The sequence below is a fragment of the Conger conger genome, chromosome 14, assembly GCF_963514075.1.
Source record: "Conger conger chromosome 14, fConCon1.1, whole genome shotgun sequence".
Classification (NCBI taxonomy): Eukaryota; Metazoa; Chordata; class Actinopteri; order Anguilliformes; family Congridae; genus Conger; species Conger conger.
Window position 1 is genome coordinate 41,964,274 of NC_083773.1, and position 12,294 is coordinate 41,976,567.

A 12,294-nucleotide genomic window follows, 5' to 3' on the forward strand; every position below is an offset into this window, starting at 1 on the left:
AGGCAGGAAGACATCGAGCACCGGCCCATTCCAAAGTCTGCACGCCAACGACGGCTTCTCAGGCGCCTTCATTTGGACGGCAGCATCCTGGAGGCAGCACCGATGCATCCTTCGCTGGGTATGGTATCCCATAAGTCTTTGCGTTAAACCTTAAGGCCTCTCACTCACGTGAAGTTAATAGCGGCTGAAAACAGTGGCGGAGTTCGCACAGAACCACAGAGCTGTAAAAGACCTCGTCCCCAAGTGCAAGTATGCAGCACGCTCAATATTTTGTTACAATTTTACAATTTTACATCTTAACTGAAATGGCGTATTTCGTGTTTTTAAGCAACCGTGAGCTGTCCATGAACCAGGCAGCTAAGTTGCTAGTAATCACGCGTCACGTAATCATGTTACTGTGCCTCGAACGTCTTCCTCCCTTCAAAGAGCGCCTCATTACGTGCTGCTCTGGAGCTGCCTACGCAACTCTGAAGACGCCTTTGAAGGACGGTGAGGTAATCAGGCAGCGAGGCATCAAGGCGACTGCCTTTGGTCCGACAGGCAGCCGTCGTGCGTTTGACGCAATGGCACAGCGGTGCTAAAGCTAGCCAAAATATCATGAAAAATAGTTCCCCTTTGACCAGGGCAGGATATAAAATAAGTGTGTTATCATTTATATAGTAGGACGGGGGAATAGTGAGCCAGTGATGTCAGGACGCTGGTATCTCCGCAGACCAGTTTAATAATTGCGGCTGTCCGCGCCGTGATTAAGGGTGCTAAGCCTGGCGTGAAGTCATTCCCGTGCACAGCCCTGTTTGCGTTGGTCCGCGGCCACGTTTCGGTGCCGGCGGGAAGCGCAGTGAGCCGGGGCGTCGAGTGCGTGCGTGTCATCGCTGTCTGTCAGCGCGGCTCGCGGCCCCCGGGGTTAAATAAGCCACGGCGGGAGGAAGTCCACTCAATTCAAAGACCATAAACCCATCCGTGCCAATTACGCGTGTCGGCTGGGTCGCTGAGCGTGTGTGTGTCCGCAGAACGCACGCCCACGCAGCCGCGACTGGAGGGAGGTCACGATCAAAGGGCCCCTCTGTCAGCCCGGGGGCCCCAAGGCCGGGGCGGCACTTAGGCGGCTGTCTGCGCTGACTCTGGGCCTGCGGAGGGCCTCGCTTCGGGGCTGTGACACGACCCCCCCCTGACCATATCTGGGGTAAGTGTTCGTGACACTAAGTGGGAGTTGTCATAGCAACCCCCCACCCCCAGCACTACAGAGGGAAGTTTTGGGCCTCTTCCTGGGCATTTAAAAAAAAAAATTTTTTTACCTTTTCTCTCACTCGCTCTCCTTCTTATTCTCTTTGCGATTTATGTAAGTACATTACTTTGTGTAATTACTCTCTTTTTTTGGTGAAATTTTTATGAAATTTCTGATAGTTAATGTTTTAATTTTGCTTTGCTATAACTAACATTGGAGTATGTGTTCTTTAATATTTATTTGATACAGTAGGGCATCTACAAGGTCTATTTTACAGGGAAGTCATTCTTACATTTTGGATAAACATTTAACTAAACTGTGGGGTCCCTACTTTAAAATCCAGTTATGCCAGCTTTTGATTGACCTGGTCAAGCTGGTCATAAAGCTGGTCTAGCTGGGTATGAACTGGTCAACCAGCATGGCCAAACTGGTCATAAAGCTGGTTTAGCTGGGAATGAGCTGGTCAATCAGCGCGGCCAAGCTGGTAGCTTGTCTGGGCTGCCAGCTGTTTCAGAACATAGCTTGAGCTGGGCAAACCATGTCGAGCCGGGAGCTGGTCTGAACTGGTCAACCAGCTAAACCATGTTGAGCTGGGAGCTGGTCTGAACTGGTTAACCAGCTAAACCATGTCGAGCTGGGAGCTGGTCTGAACTGGTTAACCAGCTAAACCATGTCGAGCTGGGAGCTGGTCTGAACTGGTTAACCAGCTAAACCATGTCGAGCTGGGAGCTGGTCTGAACTGGTTAACCAGCTAAACCATGTCGAGCTGGGAGCTGGTCTGAACTGGTTAACCAGCTAAACCATGTCGAGCTGGGAGCTGGTCTGAACTGGTTAACCAGCTAAACCATGTCGAGCTGGGAGCTGGTCTGAACTGGTTAACCAGCTAAACCATGTCGAGCTGGGAGCTGGTCTGAACTGGTTAACCAGCTAAACCATGTCGAGCTGGGAGCTGGTCTGAACTGGTTAACCAGCTAAACCATGTCGAGCTGGGAGCTGGTCTGAACTGGTTAACCAGCTAAACCATGTCGAGCTGGGAGCTGGTCTGAACTGGTTAACCAGCTAAACCATGTCGAGCTGGGAGCTGGTCTGAACTGGTTAACCAGCTAAACCATGTCGAGCCGGGAGCTGGTCTGAACTGGTTAACCAGCTAAACCATGTCGAGCCGGGAGCTGGTCTGAACTGGTTAACCAGCTAAACCATGTCGAGCCGGGAGCTGGTCTGAACTGGTTAACCAGCTAAACCATGTCGAGCCGGGAGCTGGTCTGAACTGGTTAACCAGCTAAACCATGTCGAGCCGGGAGCTGGTCTGAACTGGTTAACCAGCTAAACCATGTCGAGCCGGGAGCTGGTCTGAACTGGTTAACCAGCTAAACCATGTGGAGCTGGGAGCTGGTCTGAACTGGTCAACCAGCTAAACCATGTCGAGCTGGGAGCTGGTCTGAACTGGTTAACCAGCTAAACCATGTCGAGCTGGGAGCTGGTCTGAGCCAAAAAAAAAACAGGTACTGCCCTGACACTCGGCCATGTTGAACACTACACTAAATTTCCGCCCTTCCCCTTGTTCAGTTTCCACAGGCCGAAGCTCTGCTCCCTGATACAGTGCGTATCGTCTCTCTCTCCCTGCTTCCCGCGCGGGCGGGAGATAGCGGAAAAGGTTGAGGAGTCACGCCCGGCGGGAGGAAGCTCCTGAGTTCCTGAGGTCAGCGCTGTGACGTGGAGACAGAGAGAGAGCTGTCTCTCCAACCCCCCGGACTCCACTAACATCAGCCCTAAATCAAACCGGCAGTAACACACAGGTGTGCACGTTTCTCCCCACAAGCACTGTTCGGCACGTCCAGCAAATCACCAACATTAACTTGGCATAACAGCCTTAGTGGAAAAAAACGAGTATTAGGATTTGAGCGAGTTAAATATAGTCGGGGTTAATGGCTGACAGATGCTGATTGACTTCGGGCCTCCACACTTGGGCCTTGGCCAGGAGACCTCCACGGGGTGTCTGAAGACCAAGTGCGTTTGGTCCCTGAAATCACTGCGGCACACTGCTGGGCCCATGCAACGCCGTCTGCTTTCCATTCTCCTAACTCTCTGCGCTCTTCACCATAAAGCACGGGCACGCTTCAGGTGGGAGTTCTGTTCCACGCTCACTCATCGTCTTTAGGCCACCGTCTCCCACGGCTGTTGTCTGTTGAATTGGCTGCAGTCAAATTAGTGACCGAAAAGACACTATGCTGAGAGTATTTTGCCCAATAAGACACTATGCTGGTAGTGTTCAGTCCAATAAGACACTATGCTGATAGTTTTCCGTCCAATAAGACGCAGTTCTGATAGTGTTCTGTCCAATCAGACACAGTGTTGATTGTGTTCTGTCCAATGTGACACAGTGTTGATTGTGTTCTGTCCAATGTGACACAGTGTTGATTGTGTTCTGTCCAATCTGACACAGTGTTGATTGTGTTCTGTCCAATCAGACACAGTGTTGATTGTGTTCTGTCCAATCTGACACAGTGTTGATTGTGTTCTGTCCAATCAGTCACAGTGTTGATTGTGTTCTGTCCAATCTGACACAGTGTTGATTGTGTTCTGTCCAATCAGACACAGTGTTGATTGTGTTCTGTCCAATCTGACACAGTGTTGATTGTGTTCTGTCCAATCAGTCACAGTGTTGATTGTGTTCTGTCCAATCTGACACAGTGTTGATTGTGTTCTGTCCAATCTGACACAGTGCCAATAGTGTTCAGTCCAATTAGATATAGCGGAAATTGTATCCTTTTTCAGAAAGAGTTGTGTGACAGTCATAGTATGACAGCCTTTGTCTCATAATGTAATATTTTAATTTATGCTTGATCAACCAATCTGTACAATCCAATATGTACACCCCATGTGCACACACTCACACACACACACACACACACTTCCTCACCAGTATTCAGAACAAAGTTCTTTTTGAAAACATGAAGTTCAGCTGAAAGTGTTCTGTAATCAGCAGGAGCGTATTTCAGGTCTGACACGCTGATAAATGAAAGCTGGCAGTTCCAAATCCTCTTTGAAGCGGCGGACAGATAACACCGTTCACCCCCCCGAGGGGCACCGGCCTTCAGTTAGCCCAACAGACAAAGCACAGACTCCCTCTCCCTGCTCAGCGTGGCGGGCTAGCGTGTAGCCCTGAACACACAAACCTCCTCTTATACAAACGACCTTCTGTTCTTAATGACTCACAGCGCATTACATTACATTTATTTAGCCAACGATTTCATCCAAAATGACGTACAGCAAGCGCATACCAAAGGTCATTAGAACAACTGCAGAACAGGTCGGATAAGGTACAAGGTCTCACTTAGTCCACTTAGTTTTGATTTGTTTCATTTGTTTTATGTCATCTTCATAAGCTCCAGCTGCAGACTGCGCATGTGTCTTTGGTGAAGCTGTTTGATTGTGGTCTGATATACTGCAGGAGTGAATCAGCACTGGTATAAACATCGGCTTAGAAAAACTATGCTGGAAAAGGATTCATACAACCCCCCCACACATACACACACTTTAATCCAAAGTGACATACAATAATCCATACCAAAGGTCATAGTAACAACTACAGAACAGGTCGAATAAGGTACAATTCGCATAAAGCATCACTTGGCTACAGCCATTACCATCATATCTAGTTCAATACAGGTTAAGTCTGCAGGTATGGAAGGTCAGGCTAGAAGCAAGGCATGCCACACTGGGCAAGGAGGACCCAGATTCAACTCAATAGTGCTGGATGAAGATACAAAGCACAATAATGAATGAGAGGGAGAGAAGACATAAGTGCTACATGAGTGATACTAGATTGGAGCTGTGTACTTATTACTTACATCCCTTCTCTAAATATAGTAATAAATAGCCCAGTACATTGTACAGTATATTTATGCAATAATACAGGTGGAGTGGCTTCCCGTGAGATATAGTCACTGCTGTGCTGCGTTCACAGGAGAGAGGTACAGTAAGTCACGACTGTGAGTGTATTATTGCAGTCACACAGCAGTTTCACCAACAGGTTTAGAAATGTTGCTAGGCTCTGAGTTTATGATATCTCTGATACAATGAATCAGCTGAACGTAAAGGTAGCAGTTTTGCTCATGACTTACTGTGTGATAATGTCACTCTTTTGAATGGCTCACAGCCAATCATAATGCGTGGATGGAAGTAATTGCATAATTTGTATAATTCTGAGCGGCGGTTGAGGGGGGCTTACCTGCGTGCGACAGCTGCAGCCGGGGGGCGCGGTGTCCCCCAGGGGCCGATGCTTGGGCCAGGTGCAGCAGCTGTAGGAGGGGCAGCAGCAGGCAGACCCTCCCAAACCCAGGGGCCCCTCGTGGCCCCCCCGTCCCCGCGGTAACCGTCATCCTCTGGATCGAGCGCACAGGTCGTCCTCTCTCTCACACCCCCCGCTGGCCTGGCGTCAGCGGCATCGGAGGAAGCCCTGCCCAAAACACACCGGGGCATAAGCTCTTAAACCCCATTGGCTGAAAGGAAGCCAAACCCATTCAGACAGCAGGGTTTTGGCTCAAACTGTTTATAATCTCCGCTGAAATTACTTCTCTGAAACCAGATTTTCTAGAATATGTATCGCTTGATGTATAAAGCTTGTGGCTGGTGCAAGGTACTTGAATAATGTGTATTATCTCTTTCTATTTCAAAGTAATCTTCAATCAATACAAACTGATCTCTCTCGCTCTCCCTCTCTCTCTATCTTCTCTCTCTGTCTCCCTCTCTCCCTCTCTCTCTCTCTATCTTCTCTCTCTGTCTCCCTCTCTCCCTCTCTATCCTCGCTGTCTCCCTCTCTCTCTTTCCCTCTCTCACTCTCTCTCTCGATGAGAATCGCAGACCCGGGCGTGTATCCAACCTGGTAGGCTCCTGTGACAATATTGTTACAAAAACAAACCACTCAATCACACTTTATTAAACTGGCAGGCTGGAGAGCTGTCCTAAGAGCACAGCCCAAATAACCCTCTACGGGGGGGGGGGCTGCTGACTTCCCCAGCGAACTTTCAGCAGTAGTTCATGGTCGTTCGTGGGTGGCAGGTCACGGCAGGCGCCAGTCCACGGGGGTGAGAGAAGAGTCTTCTTCCCTCCTTCTCCCTGGTCAAGGACAGCACGGAACATTCCGGAACAATGACGCCGTGGTGCCATTGCACATCTTTGCAGTCCAGACCGAGCTGACGTGCAAGTCCTCTCGGTGGAAAATGGGGCCAGGGTCGCTTCATCTGATGACAAACGGCCTCTCTTCACGAAGAGCGGCCATTTTGAGCCAGCAGTGATCCGGGAAGTGCTGAAGTGCTGAGCGATAGCTCATATAGGCCTATGCAGTGTGTCTGTACACTGTATGTCCACATCTGTGTTCAATGGTGTATGATCTTTATATATTCTTTTCTGTTCTTTGGCAACATAAGATCTCTCCTCCCTGGTGTAAAATCCAGGTAAGACCAGCTTGAAATGATCAGCTACCAGCTGTTCCAAAACATATCTTTAGCTGGTCAAACCATGTTCAGTATGGAGCTGATCTGAACTGGTCAACCAACTGATGTCATGCCAACAGAGCATTTTTTAATTTGAATTTGATTGCAGACAGCACTTCCGAGATGCAGGTTTCAGAAGCGAGCTCTCATGCCAGACGTAGGTCGGAAACCCAAGACGGAGGGTCCTGGATGGTGTGAACAGAACTCGGGAATCCCTGAGACTCTCGTTTCAGGTCAGAGGGGGGAAAACCTTTCCCTAATGACCAGTGACGAAACGGCTCAGCCTTCCTTGTTTTCTTTTCCTACGAGAGGTCAGGCAAAGTAAACAGGTTGCGTGTGGGACTTCAAAGGGGCGACCACTTCCCTCCTGCAATTTTCGGAGATGGAACCAGCCCAAATAAACAAGCAGCGACTGATGATAACAGAGCTGGAGTTTATGGGGATACACCACAGTACCAGAGCCTTGCAGTATCAACAATGTCCAACTTGGGAAATGGGAAGCTTAAATTAATTCCACCCCCTCATAAAAATCCATAAATAGGCATACAGTAAATATACTCTTTCTCCTGAACGCCAGCAAGTGTGTGTTTGGCTGACTGTGGAACTACTGGACTCAATTAAAATGACCTGGACAGTTGGAGCAAGTGTTTTTACAAATTAATTCAACTCAGTGAAATATTTCAACTGTTTAGATACCAGTAAAAATTCTATAAAAACTTTTGCCAATATTCAGAATGAAAGTTTTCCATTTTAATAGCATCTGAACAGTTTTTAATTAGAAATTATTGTGTAGGAACATTTTGTCCCTATGTGACAAAATTAATCTGTGCTAATTAATTCCTTCAAAGCAAACATCTTAGTGTACCCTGATCTTAATGGTCTTAATTTCTTTTTAAACACTCAATTTTGACAAGATACCTCCCTGCAACTCTCATCATCTGAAGACACTGTTTCCGTCTCTCGTAATATCCCACCGAGCAGTGCACCTGGCTTGATCCACTACAGCTCAGCCAAACCAGCTGAGTGGAGAGCTGAGCACCTCAGACTGACCCGACTCACACTTACAGCAGGGCAGAGAAACGGGACGCTCAACGGCGGCCATTTTGCTGCCAAAGCCGTGGGAAAAAAAACCAGTTTATCTGCACAGATCCTTCCATGCAGCTGGAAAGGCTGGAATATAATCAAACAACCAAGAGGAGGCGACGGGTTTACGACCTTTTCTTCTGCAACAGATTACGGCGGGCCCCCCCCAAATCACCCCCCCTCCTCCTGAGAAGGGTTCTGGATGAGGGCTGAGGTTGAGGTGGGCTACAGAAGCCTGGTCACAGGTGTGGGCGGGTCTCTGGAAAAGGCCGGAAGATTTTTGAGTTGATTGCACCTTTCAAACCGCCCTCAGAGCGGTTAATCTTCTCCGGAGGAAATAAAAGCTCATTCCCCGCTTACTGCCTGAAAATGCAGAGGCCACGCACGATAGAAATATTCACGTCAACAACACGATCGAGCTAACGCCGTCCCCCGCCTGTTTCAAAGCACTCCGGCCGTAATTTAATTTGCTTTCTTAAAACGCGGGTGGTGGCCGCGGTTACCAAATCCGGGTGGGAAAGACGGCCGTTTACATAAAACAACCGGTTACCGAAGGAACAACACATCTGCCATTCAGCTGACCTTGATTTACACGGAAAAACAAAGGGATGGCTTCAATCGCTATTAACGGCTCTCTGGGCTTGTGACCCCATGAAGCCACACAGTGCTTAAGGAAGTGAGCGAAATGTCCCCGGTCCTTCAGCACTGTTACAGAATCACTTGGCCGGCCTTTGAGACATCAAGCTCCTCCACCTTCCTCTCGGCAGGCTAGCTTTGTCCCATTTCCCAGAGAAAAGGATTTAAGCGATTAACTTTATTGACATAATATAAGCGTCTTGGATGACAAAAACATGTTGCAGTGAGAATATTTTAAAAAATATGATTTATTTTATTTTTATTGAACGTCTCCCATACTGTAGATTGTAACATTGTATAATATTTAGTTGCTGAGATTAAAACCAGAGATGAATGTCCCCTACGCGGGACAGAAAGGAGTTGCTGGGTCTGAGGAGGTTATGGCAGCTTGAAGGTGTGGGAAAAAGAGCTCAACTCCAACAGGAAGAGGAAATACTTCATATGCAGCCGTTTCCAGTCAGCACATCCGTGCAGGGAAGCAAAAGCCAATGTCTGTTTGTGTATGGGAAATCACACACACACACACACACACACACACACACAAAGATGAAGAAAGAAAGAAACCAAGTGAGATAAAATGAGGGGAACAGGGATGACACACTTTTATACTTTTATTTTACTCTATTTTGCTTTCATTGGCAGCGACTCGTAAAGACAGGGTGGGTCTGCATTTCTTCAGATGGCCAGACGATTATGGGAAACTTTTCTGGTGCTTTTCTGTTTCTGGGAAACTGGACAAATGATCACTTGAAGAGTCCTTGTTGCCTTAGCAAAGACACACGCAGGTGTGAGGATGTCAGAGGTATACGGAAGGTATATTTGCGGTAATATCCCATCTCTTTGTAAATCATGGTCATCAGTGGTTGATACATTTCACCAGTCTTTTCAACAAAAAAGGAAAACCAGATCTGGTCACAGTTTCACTTAAAGTCTTCATGCAAACTTTAATCAAGTCAAGCCTCAGTTGCCTTATGATGTTGTTTCCTGAAGTTTTAGGATGACTGGGCTTCAAGCTTTAAAAATTGCACCAGCTATTTAACAAATCCCAAATGCAAATAATTGCATTTAATTGATAGCAGGTCATCAGTCACATAACATATTTTCAATTATGAAAACCATTTGAAATCAAATCAATTTCATTTGTACGGAGCTTTTTACAGAGAACTATCACAAAGACACTTTACAGAGCAACGGAAATGGAGAACAGAAATAAAAAACAGGCTTTTGGATCACAAAACCACAAAACAGGCCTTATGAAATATCTCTCACTGTGGGATTAAGGATAAGTGTGTTTTTTTAAGATGAGTAGCGAGTTGCACAGTATCTTTGGGTTGTACTCGTAATCACAGCTGACCGAAACAGGGTCAAAATGTAATTGTTTTGGATACAAATACTTTTCTGCCCTCCATTGATCTGGTGAAATTGAGCTGACCAATAGGACCAGAAGGCAGGGTTCACACTTTTTGAGAGTATTTCATAGACTCCAACCCTGCTGAAAAAAACAGCTCACGCTAGGTTTTGAAACAGCTGGTAGCTGGTAAACTCAGATAAGCTACCAGCACACTATCTGGTTGACCACCTTATACCCAGCTAGACCAGCTTATGACCAGCTCATACCCAGCTAGACCAGCTTATGACCAGCTCAATTTTCAAGCTGGTCAACTTGGCATAGCTGGAATGTACAGCAGGGAACATAAGCTCAGTAAAGAAAAGTATTTGAAACAAAAACAGTTACGTATTTGACCCAAGTCTGTGTTTAATGAAGCTTCACTCAGCCTGAGTCATAAACTCAGAGAAGGGAATCGGCACAGAGACGTGTATGAAAATATCTGCCAGCGGAAAGACCACGCCCTTAAGGGTAACATGTGATAATGTGGTAACAAACCCCCCCTGAATGAAAAGCAGGGGTCTGTTGCCCCCAGAGCTGAGAATGAGAATTTCTTTCTACTGGGTTGGTCGCTTTTTTATCGTACCCTTTCAGTCAGTGACCAATTCAGGACTCAGAAACAAGGTGTGGGTACTGCCTGTCACTCTGTGATTTTCATTCAACGCGCTAAAGCCAGCAGGCGCTACCAGCCTCCGGGATTTGAGTTTGAGGTCCCTGCATTATTGTTGGTTAATTGGTTTTGTGAAGCGCCTCATTATGAGAGAAAGCGGGTTGCCGCACTGGGGACAGGGGACACTCCCCCGCCACTGTGGGTCCCCATGACCGCCGCTGAGCTGCCAATCACCGGCACGGGTGTGTCCTAGCAACGCATAATGGTGTCAATCACCACTCTCCTTTATTTTAACCACAGAGCATCAACAGGTCAATATATGAGCAAGACCTCATATATTCACACAACAACCACACACCATCCCCACCACACGCTAAACAATGTCCAACTCCTGCTGGTGTGCAAAAATATCCGTAGTTAAGGGTGTATTGTAAAAGAGAGAGAGAGAGGGAGGGTTGAATTAACCTCTGCTTTGGTTTTGTTTGCTTTGGTTTTCTCTTCCAGGATCATTAGTTTTATTGTGGGGGCAGGCAGGGCTTTGAGAGGAAATGGTAGAGCAGAAAGCTGTGTGAGAAACAGGAATGAGAAAGGGTTCACAGAGGAGACGTTCCTGAACAACCCTGAACACATCCTTCATGTGACTGCAGCAGCTAGCGGCTAACAGCTGACATGAATCCATAAATCGTCAAAGGATGTTCGGTAACAATCTTCATACAGATTCATTATTCTGGAGACAGATCCGGGAAGGTTTTTATCTGCAGAGATCATTTAAAATTTTAATTTAAAATTTTATCTACGGAGATAATAGTTTTGAGATATCGGGCTTCAGGAAACCGCCTTCATGATGAGTACGTGAAAATGAACTGCAGGTGTCTAACCTGCTGTGTAGCAGGGGATAAAGTGATTTGTGTGAAATGAATTGAAAAGAAAACACTACATTGCAGTCACCGCTCCCATCCACGGCCTGGTTTCAGAAGGGTTGGCAGGTCACACCGGGGGCAGTGATGCAGAAAGACAGAATAAGACCCCCCCCCCCCCAGAGCCATAAAGGAATAAAGGCTCCCCCCCCCTTCCATCACCATCCCTGCACCTCTGGTGTCGCCTGCTCTTTGATATCAGAACCTGCCCAACTGGGAGGGTGTTCTGGGTGATGAGTTGCCCCCTGACCCACCCCGGCAGTAAAGCCCCCCATTCTCACAGGTCTCACACCCCAGCGACCCACACCCCACGACCTGCCCTCCCCCCCACCCCGTACATACCAGACACCCCGGATTCCACAGACCCAGATACCAACATCTGTCTGCCAGGGAACGCCAGGTCTGCCGACCTCAGAAAAGACCCAGCCTAGCCCATTAAGGTGAAACTCTATAGCTCCGGCCTTTCCAGCAACAGACAGCGGATAATTAGCTTTCCTTTGTGAAAGAATAAAGGGTCTTGGTCTAAAGTTAACGATAAAGTTTTAATGCTAAACACTAAAAATAGGACAGAAAGGACAAAGCTTTCGGGTCCTGCTTCCTCCCCAGGCTTATAAAAACTGAGCTTTTTGTTTGCTACGCTTCTTTGGGTTATTTTTTACAAGCTTCTGTTGGGCTCTGCGTTTACCGCCATTTTGACATTCTGTGTGTGTGCATGAGTGTGTGTTTGTGAGTGTGTTTGTGTGTGGGTGTGGGTGTGCGCGTGCGTGTGAAAGTGTGTGCGTGTGAGAGGGTGTGTGAGAGAGCATGTCAGTGTGTGTGCGTGTGTGAGTGTGTGAGAGTGTGTGAGAGTCTGTGTGTGTGTGTGTGTGTGTTTTGGAGTGAGTGTGTGACAGAGAGCATGTGTGTGTGTGCGCGTGTGTGTGAGAGAGAGTGTGTGTGTG

General features: G+C 47.4%; 1 protein-coding gene across 3 annotated transcripts in view; it reads right to left on the reverse strand.

The window, feature by feature from the left end:
* si:dkey-49n23.1 (semaphorin-3D) overlaps positions 1-12,294 on the reverse strand; it is a 77,970-nt gene that overhangs the window by 47,597 nt on the left and 18,079 nt on the right. For all 3 annotated transcript variants that reach the window (XM_061219358.1, XM_061219356.1, XM_061219357.1), the window contains exon 2: positions 5,457-5,684. In XM_061219358.1, coding sequence (XP_061075342.1) covers positions 5,457-5,607 — 151 coding nt within the window. In that variant the 5' untranslated portion in view covers positions 5,608-5,684. The remainder of the gene's footprint in view (positions 1-5,456; positions 5,685-12,294) is intronic.